The 26,172-nt window shown below is 46.3% G+C and overlaps 1 protein-coding gene across 3 annotated transcripts in view; it reads right to left on the bottom strand.

Annotated features, from left to right (window-relative positions):
• The window catches only part of Duox (dual oxidase), a 256,715-nt gene that overhangs the window by 99,112 nt on the left and 131,431 nt on the right, over positions 1-26,172 (bottom strand). For all 3 annotated transcript variants that reach the window (XM_084595542.1, XM_084595541.1, XM_084595543.1), the window contains exons 3-6: positions 24,523-24,681; positions 23,135-23,322; positions 18,203-18,404; positions 11,475-11,641 (exon numbers count right to left, since the gene is read on the bottom strand). In XM_084595542.1, the coding sequence (XP_084451668.1) occupies positions 11,475-11,641; positions 18,203-18,404; positions 23,135-23,322; positions 24,523-24,681 (716 nt within the window). The remainder of the gene's footprint in view (positions 1-11,474; positions 11,642-18,202; positions 18,405-23,134; positions 23,323-24,522; positions 24,682-26,172) is intronic.

Raw genomic sequence — 26,172 nt, 5'->3', positions numbered from 1 at the left:
TTTGTTGGGCTAGTTGGTGCAGCATTTTTTAACAAAAGGACAAAGCGCTAAGATCAGTTGTCAGTGAGCGCTTGTCTGTGTCTTCTTTCTTGTGAATGTGTCGTTAGCGCTTTGTATTTTTGTTAAAAAAAGAGAAAGAGGAGCCGTAGTGCAGGGCTACGGACTAATTTCGACCACCTGGGGATCTTTAACGTGCACTGACATCGTACAGCACGCGAATTCCGATGAATTTCGCCTGCTGGGAAGCGTGGCTGCTGCGCTCAGGTTCGAACTCGGGTACTCCGGTTCGGTAGACGAGCATCACTGAACTACCGCGGCGGTTTCGCTCAAACGACTAAACCGCAGTTCGAGTCGTACTGGCTGAGTTTTTTTTTTTTTCGTGATGACTGAATGGCGTCCTAAGGAAGTGAAACGGTGAAAGCAGAAGGGTGGGGCAGGTGCGATAGGCCTTTCTGCTCTGCGTCTTTGTTACACTGACCAAAAAAAAAAAAATGAAATAATACCTATGGTGCCAGACAGCCGGCTGCGCCAGTTTTTATGTGAATGGCGGCTGATTAAAAATGTCCGAATTTTACAAAATGCGGCCCATCAAATATATTTCTTCTTGCATGCTTGAGAGGTTGCATATCAGAAACTCAAGATAGCTTTTCAAAAAATAGGAAGCGCCAAGTTTTCTCTTTTCTAACTGATATTCCGGGAGACTATACTCACCCCCTCGTTTTTATTCTTCGTTCCTTTTGTCTTTGAGGCATTCTACCGCACATAAACCGCACGGAAAGCTAAAGGGTGCAAGTCTTTTGCGCAGGTTTTTCAAGCGCCTGTAAAACCAAATTTTAAACATGATAACGTAACAGAAAGAGCTGACAGCGACAGGCATACAACGATGCGCTGTCCCACAGCTATCCCATGCACTAAATGCACAGCTGGAGAGGGAACTTAGGAAGTAGCGTCAACTTAATAAATGTGTAGGCGCCCTTAGAGTTACACTAAAAGGCTTGTGAGCCAATTCATGAGTAAACAGTTACCACCTCTCGTGGAGGAATCGCGCCCAAGAAATTTTTTACTACGGTGCAGTAATAAGCGCATCAGGTTTTTCGAGCAGATTCGTTTGTGGCATTGTAAATCGCACGCTTTTTCCTTGACAGTCGTGAGGTCGCGAAAGCCCTCAGCATGAGTGATTATGTTAAAGTTGTACATTAGTGATCTCACTTTCGTTTTCGATTCGCTGGCGTCGGCCACACGAGTGTCTGCGCAATACTGAATCCACCTCCCCCAATGCCTTTGGAAGTGGAGAGCATCTTCGGCGCAGCGTCACGTCCAACCTAGCGCCCAGAGCACTTTCCGCTAGCGATATTTCTGAAGCAGCTTTGATGCTCTCTCGTCGCTTCGTAAAGGCGGCCGGTTATCCCTGTAGCGAGCAAAAAGTTGGCACTACCGCCACGAGACGATCATGGCGAAACATGCGGTCTCACTACACTGAACCTGCTCCTTGAGTGAGAAAATTTGACTAATAGTTTTTTTATATAGTACACTAGATAACTTCTACACGCTGTGACTGCTATCAATTACACAATATCCATCACATTCACAGCAAATTGCAGTGTATCATAAATGCCCCTCTTGCGTATGGCCCGAGTCTATAATTTACAATGACGACGAAAGAATGTCTTCCATGGAAATCAAGGTGAAACCAGCCCAGCTATAGATAACTGCATCATCTTAACTCAGAAACACGCAACATCTATTTTAAACAGCAATGCTTCGCTCAGCCACCATTCGGAGTGCATAAAACGACAGGCTATGCACAAACTTCATGCGCGGTCTGACAGGGGAAATGATAAACCGGCAGCGCCTAATGAAAAACAAGTCACGCAAGAACAGGGGGCCTGCACCTGACACAAGGTGAGAAAGTGACGGCCATCTGGGTGCGGCGTCGTCACTCCCGCACCTCCAAGCTGACACGCGCGCGGGCGCCTCTCGGACGCAAACAAGGCAGGCGACGTCGCCGGAATGGGACGCAGCCCACGCGAGTCTGCCGTGCGCTCGAAGCAAGTGCCGCCTCAGCAAACGTCCGGCTGCGGCGCCAACGGTTGCGATACCTCTTCTATGTGCGTACCTGTCTGTGCGCTGCGGGGGACATGGTCAGGATGTGCAAACAGCGGATGAGATCGCGAACAGCTGAGCGTGTATTTGTTCGATCTATCAAAGGGGCGGCCGCCTTTCCGAAACGTTGTTTTCGTCTTTCCGTGTCGCGCAAAGTATAGGCAGCTAGACTGCTAGATTAGAGGTCTCTCGAGAAACAGTCGGGCTGTCGGTCGACGAGCACGGCCTTGGACATGACTTCGTTTCCCAGCATGCCCATTGCATTTTTGGTCTAAGCTCACAAGGGTAATAAGTTATCATCTGTTCTCAAGCAACTGCTTCCTCATTGGGTGCACACTTCCACATAGAGAGGCCCAAAAGAGAAGGGCGTGTTAAAGGGCATTGCTGTTCGGTGGACTCTACAAAAGGCGCGAGAGGTAGTAAAAGTAGAACTGAGTGACTGCAAAGCAGTGGAGAGCTAGGCAGCGCAGAGGCGGATAATCAGCGCTGAAAACTGAAATTGTAAAGCCAATTCTAATGGTTGTATAGGTTTGCCAGAATATTCGCTGAAAGGACGCTCAACCCACACTCCCACTGCTGCATCTGGGACTGACTGTCCAGGGAACATAACATAGCAAACGCGAATGGGGTGTCTTGACAATGGCCTTAAAAAGGAGAGGCACCTAATAATGCAAACATATCCATTGCCTGCCGAAATGCTTCATAAGTATTTTAATTTTATTATTACGATCATCATTTGACGGTAAACAGAAATGGTCAGAGATTTGTGTGCCCCCTTTGTGCCTTTTATTCACAGCTTATTGAACGAGCATGTTAACTTCGTGTCCAGAATCAAAAGCCTATAGTTTGCAAATACCTCCGAGTTTTCGCCTGGCGACTGTGAAAGGTAGCAATTGTAACTGACGTTGGGTGAGGAAAACAGCGCGGGGATGAAAGCTAGACCCTTTACAAATGGGTGGCCCTCACTTTAAGATGCGCCATCTTTTCTTGCTCACGAAGCTCCTTTTGCGTCATGAGGTAGTAGATTACCGAAACGAAGCACCAACACACAAGCATCGCATAGTTCGGACGCATAAATGAGAAGTGCGGACCTGTGAGTGATTGCAGTCTCACAGCCGCAGCACTAGGTCACAGCAAGTGCCCAAGCAACCGAACAATCCACTCACACACGCGCATTTTTCCGCCCAAAGGACATTGTGAGTATAGCTCCGTAGAGCGAAAGGAGTTCCCAGCACGGGTCATTATTAATGGCGCCGCTGCACGAGAAAGTAATCGACGCGTTGGTGCGCACGCCTTTTGTCGACGACTTCGGGGTGATTGGTTGCGGCGTACTCGTACGAAAAGCGAGGAAAGTGGGCCACCGGAGGCGTCGCGTCGCTCCGCGCTACACTGACCACGACCGGGGAGCGCAGTTTGTCTTCGCATCGAATGCACGGACAGCTGCCCCAGTGTTCCGCTTTCTGCGGCTGAAACGCGCACGGTCGGTCGGAAGCAGAGCCTCAATCGTGGTAGCACGATGACTAGTTTCGAAAAAAAAAAAAAAGGAACGAATCACATGCCCTACCTTTACTCGAAGTTTTACGATCAGTTCTGCAGATATTTTAGCTCTGCCTCGAAAAATACCATCACCATGGAGTGCCGCTGTCGCATATTTACGAAGAACGAATCGGGCCTTTCCTTGAGAGCCACGGTTGCAACTCTTAGTTACATTGGCCAAACACTTTTTTTTTACCTTTTTTTTTAATCTGCTGAGTGGGTGAGCGGTCTCACGTAATTCCGCAATTGCACTGCCTGAGATCACTGATACGCGCGCCCAAGGAGGGATTCTAGGTACTCAAGTTTGCGTACGGTGTCTATTCCGGTTCGGCAAGATACAGTTCAAAGCAGCAACCATCTCCAGTTAGAAACGCCAGTAACACGGCGCAGGCATTTTGTCTGTTCTTGCCAAGAGGCCCGGTCACGTCCACCTTCATTGACTCTCCCAAAGGACTAGAACTTCACAAGGTGGAGCTTACATATTTCTCCACTTCCGGCATCTCTGCACGTACCTTACGTTACACGAAGCTCGTCACGCAGCAGAGTTCTCTTGCATCGCCTGTGCACAAGCTCTGCATGCCTGCACGCCGGTATCGCTGTACAAAATTTACCTTGCCGCTTCTCCCGATGCATACGTCAATTGTGCAGCTGTGGGTGCCCGAGAGGTTGTCACGAGCATAATACACTCCTCGGCGAGGCAACCTCTTCATGAAAAGAATGAACATTATGTGGGGCGACGTATCTTGGAACGTGCACCCTGAGGGATGGTGAACTGAGCAGCGATTAGTGTCACAGAGAATCTTCAAGCTTTAAGACCACGCTGGCCTTACGGGGCAGTGCATGGCAAATAAAAACTCTGTCAAATCAGTGACTTGAACGAAGCAATTGTTACCACACCGTGGTGTTGTAACGGTTAAGATGACTGACTACTGAGCCGGACTACCCGGGTTCGATTCCGACCGCCGGCTGCATCGTTTCGATGAAGACGAAACGGAGTGACGTCCGTGTGCTGTGCGATATCAGTGCACGTTAAGGAACCCCAGGTGGGTGAAACTACCCGGAGCTCTCCACTACGGCGCCTCTCATAGCTTGATTCGCTTTGGGACGTTAAACCCTACAGAACCCAAACTAAAATGAAGCAACTGTCGTCCGAGCCACTGTAGGGGATATCCGGCCAGTATACAAACACCACCTCGGCGACACTCCAAAGCAGGGATAGGCTGAAAAACGCTTTTATTATTATAAAGGTAGACTGTATCCTTACATATTTTCGACATGCACTGTACATGTAATATATATTCAACGGTGCAGATTCTCGAAATATATATAGAATTTTACACGTGGGACTGCATAGTTACCGAAGATTATCTTCATTCCACAAGAAGACTGCCACTATAAATCGTAAACTTTACACATTTAGATTATTCGTCACATCGCACATGATCGTTTAATACCTGTTGAAAAGGATCGCCAGAAGTTCTCATGGGCCAGTACTTCGCTTTATTATTTTTTTTTTTGCTTCAAAATGAATTCTTACTAACGGTTTTCGATTTATAATTAGAGCTAGTTGTGATAAGTTCTGGTTTAGTCAATTGAAAGAGGAACGACAACGGACGAAAAAGTAGACATTACCGATTGTCTGCGCCGGATTTATTTTCTGGTCACAACGGCATTTTATATTTTGCATCGACAACTGTGTCCCCTCTCTGTTGGCTGGACACTGTAGCCACTTTGCGTGAGCCATGTGCACACTTCAGTATACCCTAAGCATCGATTCCTGGTCTTTCTTGTCCTTACGGATATAATAATGACACACGGCTTCAGTAGCGATCATTGTTTATCTGTATAGAATTTGCATTATTTCTGAAACATTTGTACGAATAGCAAACCTAATTCTCATATAATGAGCTAATTCATATTTTGAAATATACTAGTAGTAGAGCAAACTTATAATAACCGCATTTAAACGCTCGCTTGTTGCGAACGACGGGGAAGCTACAGTCAAAACATGTATCAGGGCATATGCGTCTCAGATAAAACGAATAACCATGGCTCGGTTATAACAAACGGCCTAGGGCTGTTCAGTGAATGATCACGACATCTTGTAATGCTTTAACGCTAAAAAAAATAGATGGCGGCTCGATTCGGTTACGCCTGGATAGGCGTAGCTAACCATGCGGATTGTTTACTAAGTCGGACTCGAACGTTATCGTCGTCGATGAAATGGCTGCAAAGCGTATGGTGTCATCGGCGGTTCGGCCCGTCTTCTTGGCGGCATTTAAATCTTCTCGATCCATTTGACCGGCTTCTTCTTCTCCACCCTCTTCTCTCTCTTCCCATCCTCTTTTTCTTTCCTTCTTCTCTCTTCTTCTTGGTGTCGCCTTCTTCTCGGCGTCTTCAGATCCTTCTTGCTCCATTCGACCGCCTTCTTCTTCTTCTTCGTCTCCCTCTTTCCTTCTTCCTCTCCTTCCCTTCTTTTCTGTCTCAGAGCGACAATTCTTCTTCTTCTTCTTCTTTCCTTCTTCCTCTCCTTCCCTTCTTCTCTGTCTCAGAGCAACCAGTTGTCATAGTTACGGCTCATGCGCAGTAGTTACTATAGACGTTTAGCTGAAATGCGCCGCTGGCTATCTTAGTGTAGCTTTCGCTACAAGCAAGCATTTGTTGTGGCTTAGCTCTGGTTAAGCCTAGGTGAATTGCGAAAGCAACGGTGGAAGCTTCTTTTGCCTGCTACATCATTCCCCTATCACGCCTTGTCAGTGTAAGGTGCTATTATTTTTGGGGACACTTAAGCTCATCCTTTAAGGATATAACACGAGAGCGTAAGCTACCAGCCTACATATAAAGTCATGCTCCAACCAAGCCGTATGGATGTGCCTGCGTGTCGTAGGGGTAACCAGAATGTAAATAGTTCTGACGGGCTGATTCTGATATCACTAGCCCATATGAAAGGAGCGACCCGAGTTGGCAGCTCCTGCCCGTGGCATAGGGGTAACGTGAATTCAAATGCCATGGCAGGCTGGTTTTTGTAGCGAAAGCTACACTGCGGTAGGTTTTCGAGACCTCGGGTGGCCGCAGTTACACCGTGGAGAGGCATAAGAGAAGAAGAGGAAGTAGAAGAAGAACAAGAAGACGAAGAAGAAAAATAAGGCGAAAAAGAAGAGGAAGAAGAAAAAGATGAAGAAAACGAAGAAGGAGAAGAAGAACGCTCGGTCACTCGCAGCTAACGCTTTTGCTCCACATTCGGTTGAACCTTTCCCATTTTTTATGAGGAGACCGTAGCTACGCCTCTCGCTTTGGCTGTCGCAGTATTGATTTTGCAATAAAATGTCGGAGCGGCTTCGAATCGATAGGGCTCAATCCCTGGTACCCGGGTTCAGCAGCCGAGCTTCTTAACAACTGTACCAACTGAGCGGGGGTTGCTTTCGCTCATCATGACCATATTTAAGTAGGGGTAAATCTACGCCATTTGACGCCGCTGCTCCCAGATGGCGCCAAAAGTATGGTTTACCCTGTGGCCCCCGCGAAAAAGCGCGCCGTGAACGGGAGCTGACCTTTAATTGCAGGATTAAACTTCCGCCATTTGTCTCGTTGGATCCGAGAGGGCGCCACATCTACAGCTGAAACTGCAACGCAACAGGCTGACAGTCACTGAAAGCTTATGCAATCACGCCTTGCTGTTTCACACGCAAGCGAAAACGCTCGCGATTTCTTCCGCGGCGACGCAAAACCATGTTTTGAGCTGTCGCGGCAGCTCGGGCGGCGAAGCGACGCAGTTCCAACACGTTGGAAATTTTTCGCTCATGTTGCTGCCGCTCGAGCTGAGTTCATTCAATCGCTTTCATGTGAACCAGCCTTGTAGCCAAATAGAATTCTAGCCAAAATATCCTTGACTTTTTGATTAACATAGAAATTGCAATATTCAGAATGCTGTTCTTGGCTCTTATAGCGCGCATATCATGATTTGATTTGTCTGTTTACTTAGAGCTTAAAAAATAAAACCGCCTGTCTAGCAATATTGCGCGTACTGATGGCACTAAATTATCACACTCGTTCACCTGCTGATGTGCCATAAACTGCACGAAAGTTTTTAAATTAGACAGCTGCATACTCTCGCTATTTCTATGTTAAGTTGCGACTACCCTCTTCTGCAATGCGACTCTAGCCATGATAAATAGCATTATTAAATTGGTAGGAAGACTCCGACATCTCCAAAATTAGGCTAAGGAGAGGTTATGTTCGCGCCACAAAGGTAGGAGAAGAACACCGACAGACATAGTGAGTGACGACAGTATGCAAGAGGCTGTATGTTCCTCAGGAGGCTACATGTTCTTTCGCCACAAGGAGGTACCGTAATATGAAGCATCAGCGCTGATCTGGCTTCTACTAGCAACTTCTCATATGCGCACTGGCCACGAAACTTCATAACGCTATGGGATTGTTTCATGTACCGCTCGCGGCTGCCACGCCGCGGCGCCGCTGTGCACTGAGGGACATCGCTCGAGGAGCTTGGCGCTGTCTCGATCGACAAGGAAGTACTTTAGCCCCTAATCTGACTGCATATTGGACGTTTACTGTACTAACATTCTGGTAATGGTCTTTGCGTACGTAGGGCCACATCGAACCCTTTTGACGTGTTGTCATTCCGTTCCTGCTACAGATGCACGATTGACAAAAAGTTCGTTTATTCCCTGTCTATAGGAAAATGACATTGCCAAAGTAAACAAAGCGAGCACCAGCGGGGCAACAAACAGGAGGCTTCACCTTTAGTTCGATATATGTGCACGTTTGTGAAAAACATTTTTTTAATAGCCGATGTAAGCCCGCTTCTATGAGTTGACAAAGCGAATCCATAGAATTCGCAAGTAGTGTGATTTTTGCGATAGCGAGGAACGAATTCAGAACCTTTGGCGATTGAGAGTATTGATAAAGTATCGTTCCGGCTGCAGTAAGACCAAATACCGATCGCGTAATTCGAGAGATCAGAGTATATAGTAATGTCGAAAACTCCTCTATGTGCCATGCTGCCGAGCATACTGAAAACGGCTGGCAGTTGTAGTTCGAGCTCGCGGTACGCAGTTGGGCAACTGTAATTGTTTAAAATGTCGCGGAACGTATTGCTGCAATAAAAGATTAAAAATCTGCTGTTCGTCACGCTGGTCAAAGTACATACAGTCAGCGGAAGGCGCCAGTCGCACGCGGCCACAGTGTGTTTTACGTATGTATACGTTCGCATACATCGGCGCTGCTGGCATATTTATCGCGCTGTGAAAAACAAGCGAAACTACTATCGGCGCAGAGCATGAAAAATATATAATATAGAGATACCCAAGCTTGCATTTTAGACCATGTAAACAGCAATATCTGTTAACGCAGCTAGCAAATAACCGTAACGCGCCGAGGTGCGGTCGCCGCCATCGGCGCATTTCTGGGAAGGTATCATGCGCAGCCGGGGCGTGCTGACCATGGCACTATTATCCTGAAGCAGACGGTATTCGCAAAAAAATCGGCAGAAGAAAAACTTTAGCATGAGATAAAACTTAACGCCTCGGAAGCCGTAGCCGCCGTGCGCTGCTGTCTGGCCCAAGAGGAAACGATGACGGCTATCGGTTGGCGCGGACAGCAGGGAAACGTGCCGATGCGCAAGCAGACTACAGCCAGACTGCTTTGATCTAGATCACGTGCTGCCACCGATGACGCCATACGCTGACGTCAGCACTCCGCTGGCTATCACCATAGTGCGACAAGGGAGAAAGGAAATGGTGCACTGGCCTTGTCAAGATCTTGGTGGTGACGCGCTGGCAAATTCTCGGTGGTGACGTTTCAAAGGAGGAAGTGCTGGGGCAGATTAATATAGCGATTCTATTCCATCCGACAACAATTCCATTCCATCGCCTTCTCTGCCATTGGACGGTTAAAATTTGAATATGTGCATAATAAGGTTGCGTTGCAGGACGTCAGAAGTCAAGTTCACGTGGTCATCCCTTTAACGTCATCGCCGAGAGAATGGAATCGATTTTGCAATCGCTATATTATTCTAGCCCAGTTGCCGCGCCTTTAGAGCAGTGATCACGCTGCAGGTGTTCGATCGGTTGAACGCGGACTGCGGTGGCGTTTTGGCTGTAAGTTTTGCTATCGGAGTGAACAGATTTCTCGCATAGGAGACAATTAAACGGTGTTACTCCTCGTCTAATGCGCGCTATGTGTGCTTTAGCACAATATCAATTCCAATCACAGCTAAATGTACGTACGCTGCGCTGTTTCAGGCCTGACGGCTGCTGCGGTGAAGGATTTTCATTAATTTTATCGTCATGTCTGCTTCAGTTATCAAATAGAGATCACATCCTAACGCCGCCCAATGCAACAATTGCTAGAGATTTCGAGCGTTTAGACACAAACGCATCTCTAAATAAGACGGCGACTGGCAGCTCTGGCGGCAACTTGATGCTCTTGTGTGCACAGCTGCGCCTCAAGTGGCCAGCGCTGACCCCCTATGCAGTGCTAGTTACACGCATTAGCTGCCTATATCTAAATGATGTTAAAAGGGGCCGGTTTCGATCATAGCAGTTTCACAAAAATCAATTTCGAGAGCAGCGAGCCGGCGTTTCACGAAGGCATGACTCTTCTGTGCTTCAACGAACGGCAGTATAGTTTGTTGCGCTTTTCTCCTTCACTAATTGATTGATTGACATATCGACTGATTGATTGGAAAGGGGTTCATTCCACATTTTATTGCGTTAGCAATACTGCGCCAGGTTTCAGCCCGTCGCATCGTTCCGGGAAGGGCCACGTTTGACCTTGAGCCGCAGCCGAGCCGAATACGGTTTTAACAAAGCCGTATGAAGGTGCCTTAGTGGCCTATAGGGGCAACGTGAATGCCAAAGTCCTCGCAGGCTGATTTTGACGTAACCATCCCATGCGAAACAAGAGACCCAAGAATAGCTAGCGCATCTACGCAGTTTAACTAGAGCTAAACCACAGCCAATTTTTTCCGCTCTTTTCTGCCCTCAAACGCTGCGGCGGGGTCTGCGCAGGCTTTTTACACGGTCGACTGATCGTTGGAGCCAAGTTGAAGATGGGCAAGATTTATTTTTTTCTTTGACTGCGACAACTGTTAGCCTCGCGTTTGCCGTTTAAATGGCCAGACGCAATAAGGCACGCTGATTTCTTACAGTGTTATGACTTCGCGCACAGCGCCAAGACAACACGCCTCTCAAGCAGCCAGAGTGTCAGTCTGGTTCGTCCGAAAGGATTGCTGTCCCAAGACATTCGGCACAGCTCGGCGGTGGCGTTGTCGGGAGTGTAGCGTCATAAGCGCAGCAGATAACTCGCACTTTTACGCTTCGATACGAAACACTCGGTTCTGTTACCGGCACGTCGCACCGACCCAGCCTCTCCTCAAACTCGCGTTGCCACGAGTGCAAAGAGCCAGTGAACGTTTCCTATATCGTGAACTCTACTACTCGGGTGCAACTTTGAATTTTGCCTCGCTGGGTCCCAATGGCCTGAATGAATTTAGGTCGCCACTGAAAAGTGCAACCCAGCCTACTCCTTGAGCCTCCTTCCCCCCAAAACAAGTCAAATAAAGTATATAAAATATACTCCGCAATTAAAAGGCGGTGTTAAAGGCTCTATCGTGTCTACTCCCAAGGTGAAGCTTAAGCGTTGCCATAGTTCAAGCAGTCAAATGTGTAAAACCTTGCTAAACCATACAGAACTATGCCTAAAAGGGCTTTCGCTCGTATCGCTAGGTCGAAGCCATGGTTAGACTCCCAGTTCATTGTTTTCCCTCTTCCGGTTTAGTTCCAGCCATAAAGAGCAAAGCAAGCGACGCTGACCTGCATCGCGGCGATGACGTATCTCCTGGCGTGGAGGAAGATGTCCTCGTCCGACCAATCCGGATGCTCGGCCTTGATGCGCATCGCCTGCACGTTGTGGTACCGGAAGAAGAGGATGCCGAACGCCAGCAGGCCAGGGTTCTGGTTCGTCCGCGGGTCGCCCAGAACTGCGCACAGCATAGCAGAGCACCGTTACGCGAGCATAACGTATATCTGGCGAGAAGAACAAGCACTTTCTTTTTAATGGTGTCTGCAAATCCCTAGAAAACAACTTGACCGAAAATCGAACACGCGCATCAAGGGATGAGTGCGTTAGGTGAACAAGCACTGTTATGGTATAAGTTATGTCCCTATTCGCTCATTCGGAATACCATAAGCGGTGCCGTGCACTCGCCTTCGCCCGAATGCGCCGCTAGAAGCGGACAATTGGATAAGAATACTGTTTTTAGCTCATTCCGATATCTACATGAACACACGTTTACAACTGGCCACAGGCTAAGAGCTAATAAAAAAAATTCCTTGGAGGCACTTAGATGTCACTTAAGTACCGCATGGAGAACGCCTTTCCTGCGACTGTTTGCACTCATTTGCCGCGTTTTCTACACATTTGCTCTTTTTTGTTTATTGCTCCTTTTTCTCTGTTATTTTGCTCTCTTTCTATTTTAATGTTTATACTTTTTCGTCCTTTGGTTGTTTTTTTCTTTCCTTACTGTTTTTACTTGGCTGACTATTTTCGATGCTGTAACGGAATGAAGAGGCCTGGCATTAAAGCTTTGCAATAATTTTGCGCGTTTTCTGCACAATTTTATGTATTTTGCACAAATCTGACGTTCGTGGCTATTTTAACGTATGCACACTATATCGACTTAGCTATTCCGACGTCAAATTGACATTTGGCTCTGATTATTTCAATAATTATTTCAGATCAACGAAATTTTGTACGCAGACACATTTCGTCACACTCTACCTCATACAGCCATTCTTTTACTTATCAATTAATTTATTTCCTGACAGTGACGATGTGACACACTCTGCATTCCCGCAAATCATTTTCAAGCCTATAAAGCTTGAAAATGCCTCTGGCTTGCACACAAAAAAAAAAAAAAAAAAAAGAATGCGAGTAGCGATGGCCGATCACACAAGAGGTCGCAACTGAAATAATAGAAAAGAATAAAAAATGGAAATATTCACTACTTTGGATGCCTGCAGGGGTTGCGTTGCGCTCATTCAAAAGAGAGTTGCCAGAACCGAGTCGCCGTTTAGCAGTACGGCGAGCAGAAACTTACGGAGGGCACATAAGACTGCTTATGCGCTGTGAAAGCGAAAACATAAATCTGTCATCGTAAGGTTATATGTAGTCGGTTAGAATTCCTATCGCGAACTCACCTCAAACTTTACAAGCATCTGGGTGCTCTGTGCAACGATATATCGAATGACACCACCGCAATGACGTACGACAAATGATGGCGTCACGCAATAGTTAGATGCAAGTTGAGGAAAGGACTAGCGTTTAACGTAAATATGTCGCCGGTAGCCCCTCTCGCGAGCTAGCCTGCAATTTCAGTAAGAGCCGTATGCTACGTGCAAAGGAATATCGCATGACATCACTCCGAACGCTGTACAACGAAAGGTTGCGTCACAATTGTAGATACATATGTCGAAAATTCGATGTTGCAAACTAATCTCCAACTTGATTAGCAGCGATATGCTAAAAAGGATGAGAAATGATATGATACTACTCTGAGCGCAGCAAAATAAACTATTGTGTCACAATCTTGATAATAAGTCACGTGATATTTTTGACGTCACTTCTACTCACGTTTCCACATTACGCTTTCTGCTCTTGTCTCTCAATGTATTTCAAAATGTACGCAGCAAAGCGCGAGCGTAGTAAATTTTAAATTTGTGGACTTCCGATTTTTAAATTCCAGAAGCGACACATGGGCCATCAGGAATGCCGTTCCAGAGGTCTACGGATTATTTCGCACCACATTTCTGATCGCGCAATGAAGCGCACATGGGCACTAACACGGTGATCTTTTTGTCCGTAAGGACTGAAGCTCTTCCGGTTTTGTTCGTTTATAGCAAATGTACGCATGTTTGAAAGGAAGATAGCACTGCACCTGATAAAATTAAGCGGGCGTAACCATGCTTGGTTTTCCCCAGCGCAGTAGTGATCAGACATTCCTGTCATTGACACCAAGCAGAACAGGCTAGGAGGTTATGCTTACCGATGTAATGAAATATTTTCGCGTGCCCATGCGTTCTATACGTCCGCCGGTCGACGCTTGCGGCAAGGGCTGTACAGTGTAAGCTACTCCTTGTTTTGCGCCTCCTGCTTCTCGTACCCTCGCGTGATAAGCATAGTGCAAAGTAACCTAACGTCTAAATCGTGCTTACCTCGTGCGCCAGCTGAAGATGTAGCATCCAGAAATCAAAGCGCGTGCGCGTATTGCGACAAGTATGTACAGTATGTCAAGTTTCAACTGCAGGCAGCGCGCTTAGTAGCAGAGCGCTTGCTTGCACTGTTGCTGCTACCGACAGACGCTGATACAGCATGCATCACAAGCGGCCCTGCCCGCGACTTCAGCGCGTCCGCGAGAAACCAGTGGAATACAGGATAAAAACTGAGTTTGAAGACATCGGCGAGTCATCCTCCGTGTCACACCACTCTAAAATGCTGAATCAAGCCGTTTCCTGCTCTTTTATCCTGGCCTTCTCTGCTCCCTAGAATTCGTGCTCATTCCATTCGTACCCTTTCACGCACGAATTAGGTTGAAGTAGAAAACAAAATCTGAAAATTTGTAAGTTTACATATAGAACACCTATGTTTGAAGAATAGCATCAATAGTTCCAACACTTCAGGAGTTAATGCCCGCAACTGTTTTCTTCAGAAATATTCGTGCGCCTCTGCCTTCCCCATTAATGGCGCGTCGAGAAGCAAATGTGCGGTTCATGGCTTGATGTTGCTTTTACCAATGAGTATGCTTTCAAGAATGGAGCGGCCGACAGCCCTGCGTCTAAAAATTGCGGCTGTGAATAGACAATCGGACATCTCCTGTGTGAATGTACATTTGTGCGTGAAAGACATGAGCTGCGTTGTGCGCTGGACGGCCTCGATCCTCGCCCTTTAACGGCGGATAAGATCATTGATCTGTGAATACAACAGTCGATTGTCTTCAAGGCATACAGGGCACTGTATAGTTATCTAACAGCCACCGGCTTGAGTGACAATCTCTGTGCCGCCCGTCCCCTTTATCCCTTTTACCCTCGTATAGGGTAGCCAACCGTACGCCTTTCTGGTTAACATCCCTCCCTACCATCCTCATCCCTATCTATCTATTTATGTCCAATTAAACATTTGCCATCAGACTAAGTTTCTGCAAGGAAAACGCAGCTACACTGCCAGTTAGTCAAGCATTTCAGCGCGTGAAAGGCAAAGAGAACTTGCAGCACCTAACACTATTTCCTAAAGGAGCATTGGAGAACTTCACGGCGTTCATCCCTATTTCCTTGTTTAAACATGTATCCTTTTTTCGGGGCAGTTCTACCACTCTCCAGCACGGATTTTAAATGTAGCCCGCATCACTTACTTCGTGAATACGGCTCTACACGCTTTGCAGTAAGTGATGGAAAGTTTCCTCAATGGGTTAGGCTGTCCAAGTACGATCACAGAGCACTGCGGCACGTCGTTAAAGCTTTGGCGCCGCAGCCCGGGAGTCGTAACCCCGGGCTCCAACCGCCCTGCGCCACGTCGAAGATAAGCGGAGAACAGTGCATAATTTGTGCTCCCATTTAGAAACTAATTATCTGTCCCACGCACTGCTTAAGTCTGGTTTCATTGAAGCACAGATGGGAAGGGAAACAAAGACGGAGAGAGATGGCGGTTAGTGGCCTGCCTTGCACATCATTTTATACAAATTTAAGGAGAGAAATCATTTTTCTCCTCGGGCTTGGGGCGCTAATGTAGCGTATGGAACGATGAGATCGTGCGTGTTACAGTAATTTTTTAGGCGGCGCGAGGTTACGTCAGATTACTTGGAGACTAAACGTAGGCATCTTATTCTGCTGCCTTGCGAGACAGCACATACCTAAAATGGCAATGTTGGTACAATGTTACGTTTCGTGTAGTACAGATGCTGTTCTCCAACATTGCTTTATCGCGAAAAGCCAGTTTCTAACTAAAGGCCTCACTCCTATAGCAGCCAGACTTTCATTTGCTGGGCAGAGATATTCGTGTTTTTCGACACAATGCATACGTACTGCTTCTCTGACATATACGTTGCACTTATTCAGTGACAGATAAGAGCCAGTGAATATATCTTACTTGCGATCGGGTTTTCAGAAGAGGACTTTTGAAAAAGACATCCATTTGTTCACAAGGTAAAGAAGAGGCCAATAAATATATTTGTTATTCACAGAAGCCATAGAGGAGCAATGGCGGATATAGCACTTCACGCATCCATAACAGCTGACTGCATATACAGTCGCGAGCAAAAGTGATATACAACATTTAACAAGTGGTGGAGATCAGGAAGCCTTCATCGAAGAGCCACCTAGCAACAACAGGCTCAGCGAAAACGACGCATGCATGTCGATGGAGGAGGGGGAGAGAAAAAATTTATTGGCACTAAAATGATTTGGGAAAGGGAGGTGCATATGATTATGACGCTGGGTGGCAGACCCTATTCCGGGACGCCATTGGCCGCCGCCGCTGAACGAGCTCTCTGAACCAGGGTACCCTGGGCCTCCAGGTCCGAGCTGGACAGAGCCGCCTCCCAGCCCTCCCTAGTTGGCTGTCTTATAACTTTATATATGTATTTTTCTGGCAAGCCCACACTATGTGGTATTGGTCAGCATACTGCCTGCAGAATTTGCACCTACCCGTGAATGCCGGGTTCATGTGTTTTAGTATGGCGGGATTTAGAAAACACCCGGTTTGGAGCCGTCTAAGGTGGCACTCCTCAGATCTGTCGAGACCTTTGGCGGGTCCCGGGAGTGCCCTCCTCCAGAGGAGTAAATGATTTGTAATCTCCGCATAAGTTATGAGTGGGACTGGTATGGTTGCCCCGGATGGAGAGGAACTCCGGGTGGCAGGAACGCTCGGGCAGCCGCGTCAGCGGTCTCATTCCCCTCCACCCCCCGGTGACCGGGCACCCATATAATCTGTTTTTTACTAATAGCCGAATCTGAATTTCTCGTATGTGCCAATAATATCCTGTCGGCGAGCAGCGCTATCCTACCCTGCACGTAATTTCGGCAGGCCTGTTGTGAGTCCGATATTATGTACGCTGCGTCGGAGTAGGTGGCGCGGCTAATGCAATCGCCACTTCCTCCAACGTTAATTTTTACCGAGACCCCGTTCACCTGCCTTCCTTCGTGCACAATAGCAATGATGGAGATGCCATGCTCGGTTGGACCCGCTGCATCCACGTAATATGTGCTTGTCTTGCTGCCATAGTTATTTTGTACTAATTTTGCCCTGGCTTCATGCCTCCCCCATTATACTCCCAATCCATGTTTTTGGGGAGCGGCTTAACCGTCAAAGTATTTTTCCACAATTCCGGAATGCCCACTATGTTTTCGGTGGTGAGGAGAAGCCTGGGATTGAGGTCTCGCAGGACTTGTCTGCCAGTGCTAGTCACCGACAGCCTAGCAATTTGGCTTGTTCTGTGGGCCTCAATCAGCACCGCTATTGTATTATGGATCCCAAGTTGGAGCACGCGCTCTGTAGACGCTCTGCCCGGGAGTCCTAGAACCTTCTTAACCACCGCCCGAATCATCGTGTCTAGGGTCCTACGGTCACTTTTGCTCAGCTTGAGGTAGGGCATCATGTACACCACACGACGGATGACGAACGCCTGAACCAGGCAAACGGTTTTTTTTTTTTTTTAAAGACGTCCACCGTGCTTGCCGGATATCCTGCCAATCATCCTACTAATTTGTTCGAAGGTGGAGTTTAATCTTTTCTGGGCCATGACATTGTTACCTCGGTTATCAATCTGTAAACCCAATACCCGAAGTCTGTTCATCTCTGGTATCGGAATGCTATTAGCGTAAATGTGCATGTTTTGTCCTGGGTCTTTATGCATTGCAATGTGCAAAAGTTCTGATCTATTTGGAGCGCACTGTAGACCACATTCCCAAGCGTATTTTTCTAATACCGAAGCGGCCTCTTGAAGGGCCTCCTCCACCTGCCCTAGGTTGCTCGAGACGACCAGATGGTAATGTCGTCCGCGTAGATGGCGTGGCGTACGCCATCCACGGTCCACGCCGCCACGATTGTCTCTATCCCAGATAGCTATTGTTATCTGGCGTTGCAAGGCAGCTTTATCGAGCTCCCCCACCGGCTGAGTGTTGTATACCAATTTTGCTCATGACTGATAGATACTTGATAGAGTTCTCATCTTCTCAATCTCGATGTTCCCTCAAAAGGCAGGATTCCTCAGCTAGCTTCAACACCCACTAGAGAACGCAAACTTAGCGGCGCCTATCATCAGTCGCTAGCGCTGCAAAGACCTCAGTATTCAGAAGCGCTTTCTGATCTATTCATCAAGCATCTGGTAACCTCTTCACACATCATGCCCTCGTCGCTACCAAAATATAAAAAAGACCTTTGAAATCCTTACATATCATTGTTGGAAAGACGCCACAAAGCTCATAGATAAAACAAAGCATGAAAGCAAGCAAAAACGAGGAAGTGCTGGAAGTGAAGAGTGGTGGCTCACTGAACATGCGCTCCGGGTTCATGACCCCCAGGTACCGGGCAGGCGGCGAATTGAAGAGTGGCACGCGTTCTTTATTCTTGGGCGGCAGGCGTGCGTCGGCCACGCGGAAGGTGCCGTTCTCGAACGAGCGCATCGTGTTGGCCCACGTCTCGCTCGTGCTGTACACGTACGACGCGTCGATCCAGCTCGTCGCCAAGTTCGTCTGCCGAAGGGTAAAGACAGAGAGGGGTCACCACTCATAGCAAATTGAACATCACCGTTCAGCGGGTGTCTACTAGGACTAAGAAGACAAAAGGAAGGAGACGGGAAAGAATGAGTCTGGTATGTTTTCTGTTAGGCAATAAATGTGATGCATATCTTTGACGCAACAATGCAGAACTCCGCAAAAATAGTTACTCACCGTTGCAGCATGGCTGAGCACCATCAACATGTTCAAAAGTGGTAAACTTATGAGCATGTAGCCCTGTGCGAATACTACGGTTGCAATCAGCAGTGCAAGACACAATAACTGTTGACGGGGCTGGATACAAGGTAGTAATGAGAAAGTTTTTGACCCTCCCAAAAATGAAAAAAAAAATTGACCTTTAAGCACGGCAAGAGGACTTCGACGGCAACGCACATCAAAGCGATTGCGAATAAACCAGACGAAGATCATCTAGAAGAGCTGTCTCGACCATCACCACCGAGAACTCTTCGTCCACACAAAAGCGCAGCACACAAGTAGAAAATTTCAGTGTGGTTTTAAGCTCTGGCTGCTTCGCGAACTCTACTCTGCCTCCACTTCGGCACACAACATGAAAACCACACGCGCTATGCGCGCTATACCACTATGCATCACGTCCGCGCTTGAAGTGGCAACTCAGAGGCCTCAGCTCGAGGATGCACATAAGGGCTGCCATGAACTTTCCGTTTTCTCGTGGCTGCAAAAACGGACAATTGGCCCCAAAAACAGTCTCTAAAATTGACCCAAGGGACTTACATGTGGTTAATGCGAAAGCAGTTTGCAGTTAGTGTTGCCATTTGGCGTGGATTCATTATTATTAGTAAAAAGTTAGAGAGTCAGTTACGTTTCGCCGTTAAGGGTATGAAGCGGTAGCAACCTCTCACGGACGATGCTTTTTCCTTTTTATATATTTCTTTTTTACATTTTTTGCTTATAGCCGACCGGGCAGTGACGTCACCGGTAAGCTCGAACGCCGCTTCTTCAAACATGATGCGCCCTCAGTCAACACCACCTAGACTACTTACTCATGGTGTTGCCTCAGTGCGCGTTCAGCGGAACACGCTGCTTGCGTTCGATGCAACGCCGGGGAACTACACCGTTAAGAGTATGATGCAAGAGCGTTTCACACAGGAATAATTTCTTTTTTTTTACTGTTTATGTTCTTCATACACGGATACTTAGCATCGACAAACACTAACTTATACTTCGATACTCAGCATCGGCAAACATTGACCTTCCATTCTGAGCATTTTGGCACCTTTATGCCCTAGTTTTACCAATGTTTCATTTTTTAAATTATTCCATATAATTTATCTAATTGATTAAAATTTTCTTAATCAGCATTATAAAGCACTGTGCTTTCATTGTGAATGTTTTGACACCAAATTGATTCCCATTTTTTTGAAATTCTTAATTTTTTCAGTTACTTCATTTATTAGTTAATCAATTACACATGCTACATTTTCTAAGCCTTAGCAAACATTGGGTTTTCATTCTGAGCAATCTGAAACCTTTGAAACTCAATTTTCCAATTTTTTTCTCAATTATTTCAATTCATCATTTAAACACGATTTTTTATTTGCCACCATTAAACATTGGCTTTTCATTCGGCACCTTTGTACCGCCTTTTCTTTTTTTCTTCTTTATTTCTTAGAATAAAGAATTATTTACGATCAGTTCATTAACTCGATACTCTCACAATAATCAATCATGAATCATCAGAGCCACAAATTACCATGATACGACGATTTCTTTTTTTTTTTGCGCAGCACCCGGATATTTCCGAGACGTGGTCCCAACAATTATACTACTACTATAATTACGACGCCAACGGCGTTTCAGTTGAACCAGCCATGACAGCTATTGTTTAATAATTCTAAAGCCATTAATGTAGATTAGTGTTGCTTAGTTTTGTAATTATATGAGAATTTGTGGAAACTATCAACTTAAGTTAATGTTACTTATTTAGTAGTGGTAATTGGTATTACTCATATTGGTATTGATCATCGACTTATTTTGGTGTAACAATTATATCTCTGTTAACCTTATCTTCTTATCGAAGATTTTCTGACGAGTGACGACAGCCTTTTTTTTTTTCATGGGCGACGCCAGAGTTTTGAGTCCATGAGCCATAGATACTTTTCTTCAAAAAAAGGTTATGTCCGTGGCCGTCTAAGTGAACTGCCACGTGGGCGGTCTACCGAAGGGCCCTGCGCAACTTGATACAGCTTCCTGTTTATGGTGCTCACCAAGAAAAGGCGGCGCTTTCCGGCACCTGCCCAGCGATTATGAGACGAGCTTTGTTCCGAAAGCGGAGCCATCATCCATCACCAGCGCGGCTCTGAAATTCCTCCCACGTGAGGAAGAACACAACATGGCGCCTGCAACCTAGCGTCTTTTCCGTCCTCCATGTGCGCATGTTGACCGAGCTCGAGCGTCATCTTAGAATTTTGCGTGACGAGTCCTGCACACCGTCAACGGAGACCTTGATCTGGTTTCGAAATCGTGAAAAATGTACGTTCTTTATAAACTGCCCAACAGAGATGTAAAGCGATATATGCGTGGATGAAATTCGCGGTTTATCACTTCTGGCCAATGCTGACGGTGACAAATTGCCCAGCGCATAAAGTAAGGAAAAATTACGAAGCGAAAGCCAGGCTGCGTTCGAACAGGGACGCAAGGTGCGCATTAAATCAGTCGTCACATTGGTATTTAAAGATAATAATCATGGGCCTCGGGCATATTGCATAACATCCATGAGCGGCTTAATGAAGTAATGCTTCAGAGCGGCATTCAATAACGGCCGCCGTCCTGTCCACATAAATCGATGGCCTCATGGAACCTTAGGCATTCTCAGACACAACCGATACGCTAAACAAGACCTTGAAAGTATGCGGCACACTGGCTTGAGTAGCAGCTTTTGCAAAACAACATTTGCGTAGAGAGCACAACTGGAAATTTTTCAGCGATACAGATGGAAGCGTGGTGCAGACTGATCGCCTCCGGTTATGCCCTGCTCAGGCTAGCACCCCAAAAGACCCGCCATAAACGATTCGCAAGTCTTCATTTGCCGACACGCTTGATGAAGATACCTGCTACGCAAGACCACAGGGTCTGCATTGGACCCGTACAGTCGCATGTTTAATGCATCAAAACAAACCCTAACCAGCTCATCTCTTTTTATCTCTAGGAAACTAAGCGGGCATAGTAAATGGCTCAGAACATGAATCCAAAGCAGGCTGTGTGGCCTCAAGACTTTTCACAAAAGCTGTAGCTACTCTGCCAAAAAAAATGTAAGGTATAAGCAGCAGTAAAAATTTTCACACGAGCATAAGCGCGGCGTGTAAAAACGGCTCACTTTGCAGCAGTAACAAAATTTTGACAGTGGTATAGTTTGTACGCTTAAAATGCGTGAGACGCGTCTGAAAAAACGAGCTTCGCCGCAGAGCCACTACTAGAGGTCACATGAGGTGTGCTGAAAACATAGACAAAATATAATGCAACAACACATATTCATTGCCATGAAGCCTTCATGATAGGTGATATATACATTCTCTTGGATTTTGCCCATCGGACCCTAGTGGAGAAGAAAAAGGGAGAAGAGTTACAGAAAAAAGACTGACGCCTGTACTAAAGTAAGGCGTTATTTACACACATCACCGCAACAAATACAGGATTTCTGTCCACGGAAGTTTCCCAGTTCGCATTGTAACGAACTTCTGTGTAGGACTTCGGCTAGCAAGTGCGGCTGCCGATCCTAAGGCCACGGGTTCGACACAGGATGCACCGGCTGCATTTAGACGGAGGCAAAATGTGAAGATAACCGTTTATTGAGATCTTACCCGCCGTTAAAGAACTCCAGGAGGTCGGAATCAATTATGAGTCAATCGAAGTACACCGCTGCCCAGAGCAGTTCCTCCTAAATATTCATCAATCTAAGGTCGTTCTCACGACATTCTCACACATCACATTCACATTCACGTTCACTTCATTGCACCACACTACAAAGAAAACAGGATTAAGTTCGTGGAAATGATTAGCGGTCAAAAAAAAATTGTCCTCATTAGTGCAAAAACTAGAGCGAAGAAAGGCACGCATGCTTCGTTCAGAATGCTCGCGCACGCAAACACCGCTACTCGTACATCTTCACGATAAATAAATTTGGGGTTTGGCTGACCGATCAATGCAGCTTAGAGGTACCAGTTGCCTTCTGTGGCAGAAAATCACCAAGCTAAGTACAAAGCCCTCAAGCCCATATGTAGAACACAAAGGACATATAGGCATACATAGACACATTGGTACCTCATGCACTTTGTCACTATTCCTGGTCAGCAATCGTGGGGGCTCAGTCAGGGCCATAATTTCTGTTATATTTTCTTGCTAACCTGAAGTTTAAATTCAGTCTTGCCGAATTAAGCTCAAGTTAGCAGATTCAGCAAGTAGATTTAAAAACAGACGACGGAAATGGGATTATCCTGCCAGTGTGCGATATTACCTCGAATGTCTGTAAGAGTACAAAAATTATTGTTTAAAATTTCAAAAAAAAAAAAATTCGCAATGTTCCGCGGCATAAACTCAGAGCGATTGCGCGCGCAACTACATGCCTAGGTGGCAGTTTCGGCGCTTACAGAAGCGGCGGATTGATCGTGCTAAGCTTCCTAGGCGTTTCCGGCACGGGGAGAATGCCGAAGGGTCGAAGGAAGACGCACCTGTTCTCTGGGGTTGTTGGGCGACTGCCCGGTCTTGACATCGTAGTGCGCACGGTGGAAAGGCATGTACCGCTGGCCCGTGCACTTGCTGTCGTACATCTCATCACAACGGCTGATGGGGATGCGGTGGAACTCGATGGGGCAGCCCGGCTCACTGGCCATCAGAATCTCCGACGAGATCACCTGGCCTGGTGGAGACAGAGCATTGCGACAGAGGCACGTCGCTAAGCCGGCGTCGAAAGTGGTCCGCGGCATTAGCAATGAGGTGAACAGAGCGAGACGTGTAAGACGCGTTACTAATCAATCCCTGGCCTTAATCTGAAATTGAATTATTGTCAGACTGATTTGCTCGATGGCGGACTGGCACATCACCACACGAGTGCAAAAAAAAGAGTGCTCAAAGAAAGTGAACACAGCTGCTTCGTACACAGATATGCTCAACAGAATTCGGTGAGCTTTTTAATCCGAGTGGTTGTATAACAAGTAGGGTAGGTTTTTCTCTCAATAACCCCGCCCCCCCCCCTCCCCCCCTTCTTCGAAAACAAAACTTTATTGTGTATATTTCTGCAGACAGCCTCGAGATGCGCTAGCGGGGCTTCCGAATTTTCGCCTGCTTCCTGTAGGGATCATGTGCAAAGAATTAAGCGAAAATGTGATATTACCGTGCCCGGTGTCGATGATTACAGGTTCTGCCTTGGGGAATATAGGCCTAATATAGATTTGCTTGTTTTGCATTCACCATGACAGCGTGATTTGATATCCGTTAGTAATATTTGCCCAAAGCATTTTTGGAGCATCTTCCATGAAAAGAGTTGATCCAGTGCAGTTCTGTTCCTAAACATTTCTTTTGTAGTCCGAGTGAACGTGAACAAATGACCCTTAACGGTTAGCTTTGGTCGGCTGAATGGTGAAACACTTTTCTTTCTTGAAATAGAGGTGCAAAAGAAAGACATACGTTCTTTTACTTCCAAGGACAAGAAAGCCACTCTTTATTTAAATCCGCACTTGAGCCACCCTTTAAAGCCGCTCCTGCACAATAAAGTTGGGACGCAATACCACATGTGTGTCTGCAAATGTAGGCATTGAATACGCAAGAGAGGCGAAAGTTGCCCTCGGCGCGTTGAGAGAAAAAAAAAAGAAAAGCACATTCCTCGTCAGCCTTTAGAAACTACAGAGCCACGCCAGCATCATGAAATGTCATACCTGCATTAACATGCACGAATGATAAAAAAAGTTAAGATGAGCGTCAAGTGTACGTTTCCCTCATGCATATACAGCAAATGTTGGTAGAGTTCGAGTCACAAAATGAAGCTTATGCGGTAACTCTAGGTTGAGTGCAGATGACGCGTCCCCTTTTTGCCGGCGTTGCCTCACCGGTGGGCACTCACCGAAGAAGACGAAGAGCACGGTGATGTTTCGCGCGGAGGGCAGGCCGTCCTCGCCCTTGAAGAGCTCCTGGCTGAGGGAGCGTGCGCTCGGCCGCCCTTCGGCGATCATGTAGACGCCGTCGGCGTACGAAGACGGGGCCTTGCGCACCAGTTGGCTTTCTGCGTGGAGAGGAGAGGAGGCAGATCAGGCACTGCACTTAACACCTAAACCAATGCTCGCTGAAAGCAGCACCGACATGCAGAGCTACAAAACAGAGAGTTTTATGAGCTTTCATGATGCCGTTAAATCCCAAAGCTCCCCTTTGACATTCTGCGCTTACTTTAATTGCATTTAGTTTCAGGAGAACTGTGCGGCATGCAGCTCCTCGAGGATTTAAGAAGCTTCTATGTTTGAACGAGTTGGTTTTGAGGTGACTGACAGAGCATGAAAAAAAAAAAAAAAAAGGCAGTACCTGCTATCTAGAATGCTGCGTTTTTGTTAGAATGCTCTGTTCTAAGTATGCTATGAAGTGGAAATAATTGTTCCAAAGAAGCCGCGTTCAAACGTTTTGTTTGCAAAGCCCCTAACGACCCCCACGTGCAGCTACCCGGACTTGCTAAGTTTCCTAGGCGAATTTAAATGACTTTGTTTCCCCTTACATTTACATTGCACTTCTGAGCATAGTCGATTTAAACGGCTCATAAATAATCGAGAACAGACTTGTTCCAGTATGTAACCTGGTAAAGGCAGTCAGCAACGTGTTTTGTTTTTAGAAAACAGGAGCACCGCATGGAAGTATTCATAAGCACAATAAGGTGTAAATCCCAACGGTTTTCCAACTTCAAGCAAAGCGGCAGATTATCAGAGAGATACGTAAACTGAAATAAAAGTTGAAAATCGGCGCCTTTAATCACGTCTCATGATCCTATCTATTTACGTGCGATAGCTCTCCGTCGATAATTTCTTTCTACTAAATGTGCAAATGACGTTTATGAATGATCACCGAGTCCACATTCTAGCCCGCGAATATCCTGAATGATTTATCCTTTATTTTGTATTTGTTGATTCTATTTCAATCCAGAAAAATGAATTTATGGAGGGAGGGAACTTGAAGAAAACAAGGTCGAAGTAGATACATTAAATATAAGGAAAAAACGAAAACCGAGAAGACCGAATGTGATTGATAAAGGAGCAAAACGCGTCACCTATAATAGAGTGCAATGAAGTCTGTGCAATAAAGAGTAGTCATTGAATTGCATCTAGGTTTTCGGCAGAATAAGAAGAGCATATATCAGGTCATAGGTGATCAAGTGATGCTAATCACATAGCACATCGATTCAATATTATTAAAAGATTCTGAAAAAGTTTAAAGTCTGAAATGCAATAAGATTGATAAGTCATCATTAATTAACCCTCAGGCTTCCGGCAAATCACGTAAGACGTTGCTGCAGAACTTGCGGATTACTAAGCTGTTTTACCTTTGTTATTGTTCCAATAAAACGAATATTCGAAACGCGTATTACGTTGGTAAAACTGGGCGATCGATTGCAAAAATCGGATTTCTTCGTGCGGCGTGTACAACCAGGACACCACGATGTTAGTAATGTTAGTACATCTACGTTAATTTTAAAACTACCTTGTATCAACTGATATATTACTTTTTTTGGAAA

This window comes from Amblyomma maculatum, chromosome 2 (assembly GCF_055883805.1).
Source record: "Amblyomma maculatum isolate TAMU_Amacu chromosome 2, ASM5588380v1, whole genome shotgun sequence".
Classification (NCBI taxonomy): Eukaryota; Metazoa; Arthropoda; class Arachnida; order Ixodida; family Ixodidae; genus Amblyomma; species Amblyomma maculatum.
This window is presented reverse-complemented; position numbering and strand designations above follow the sequence as displayed.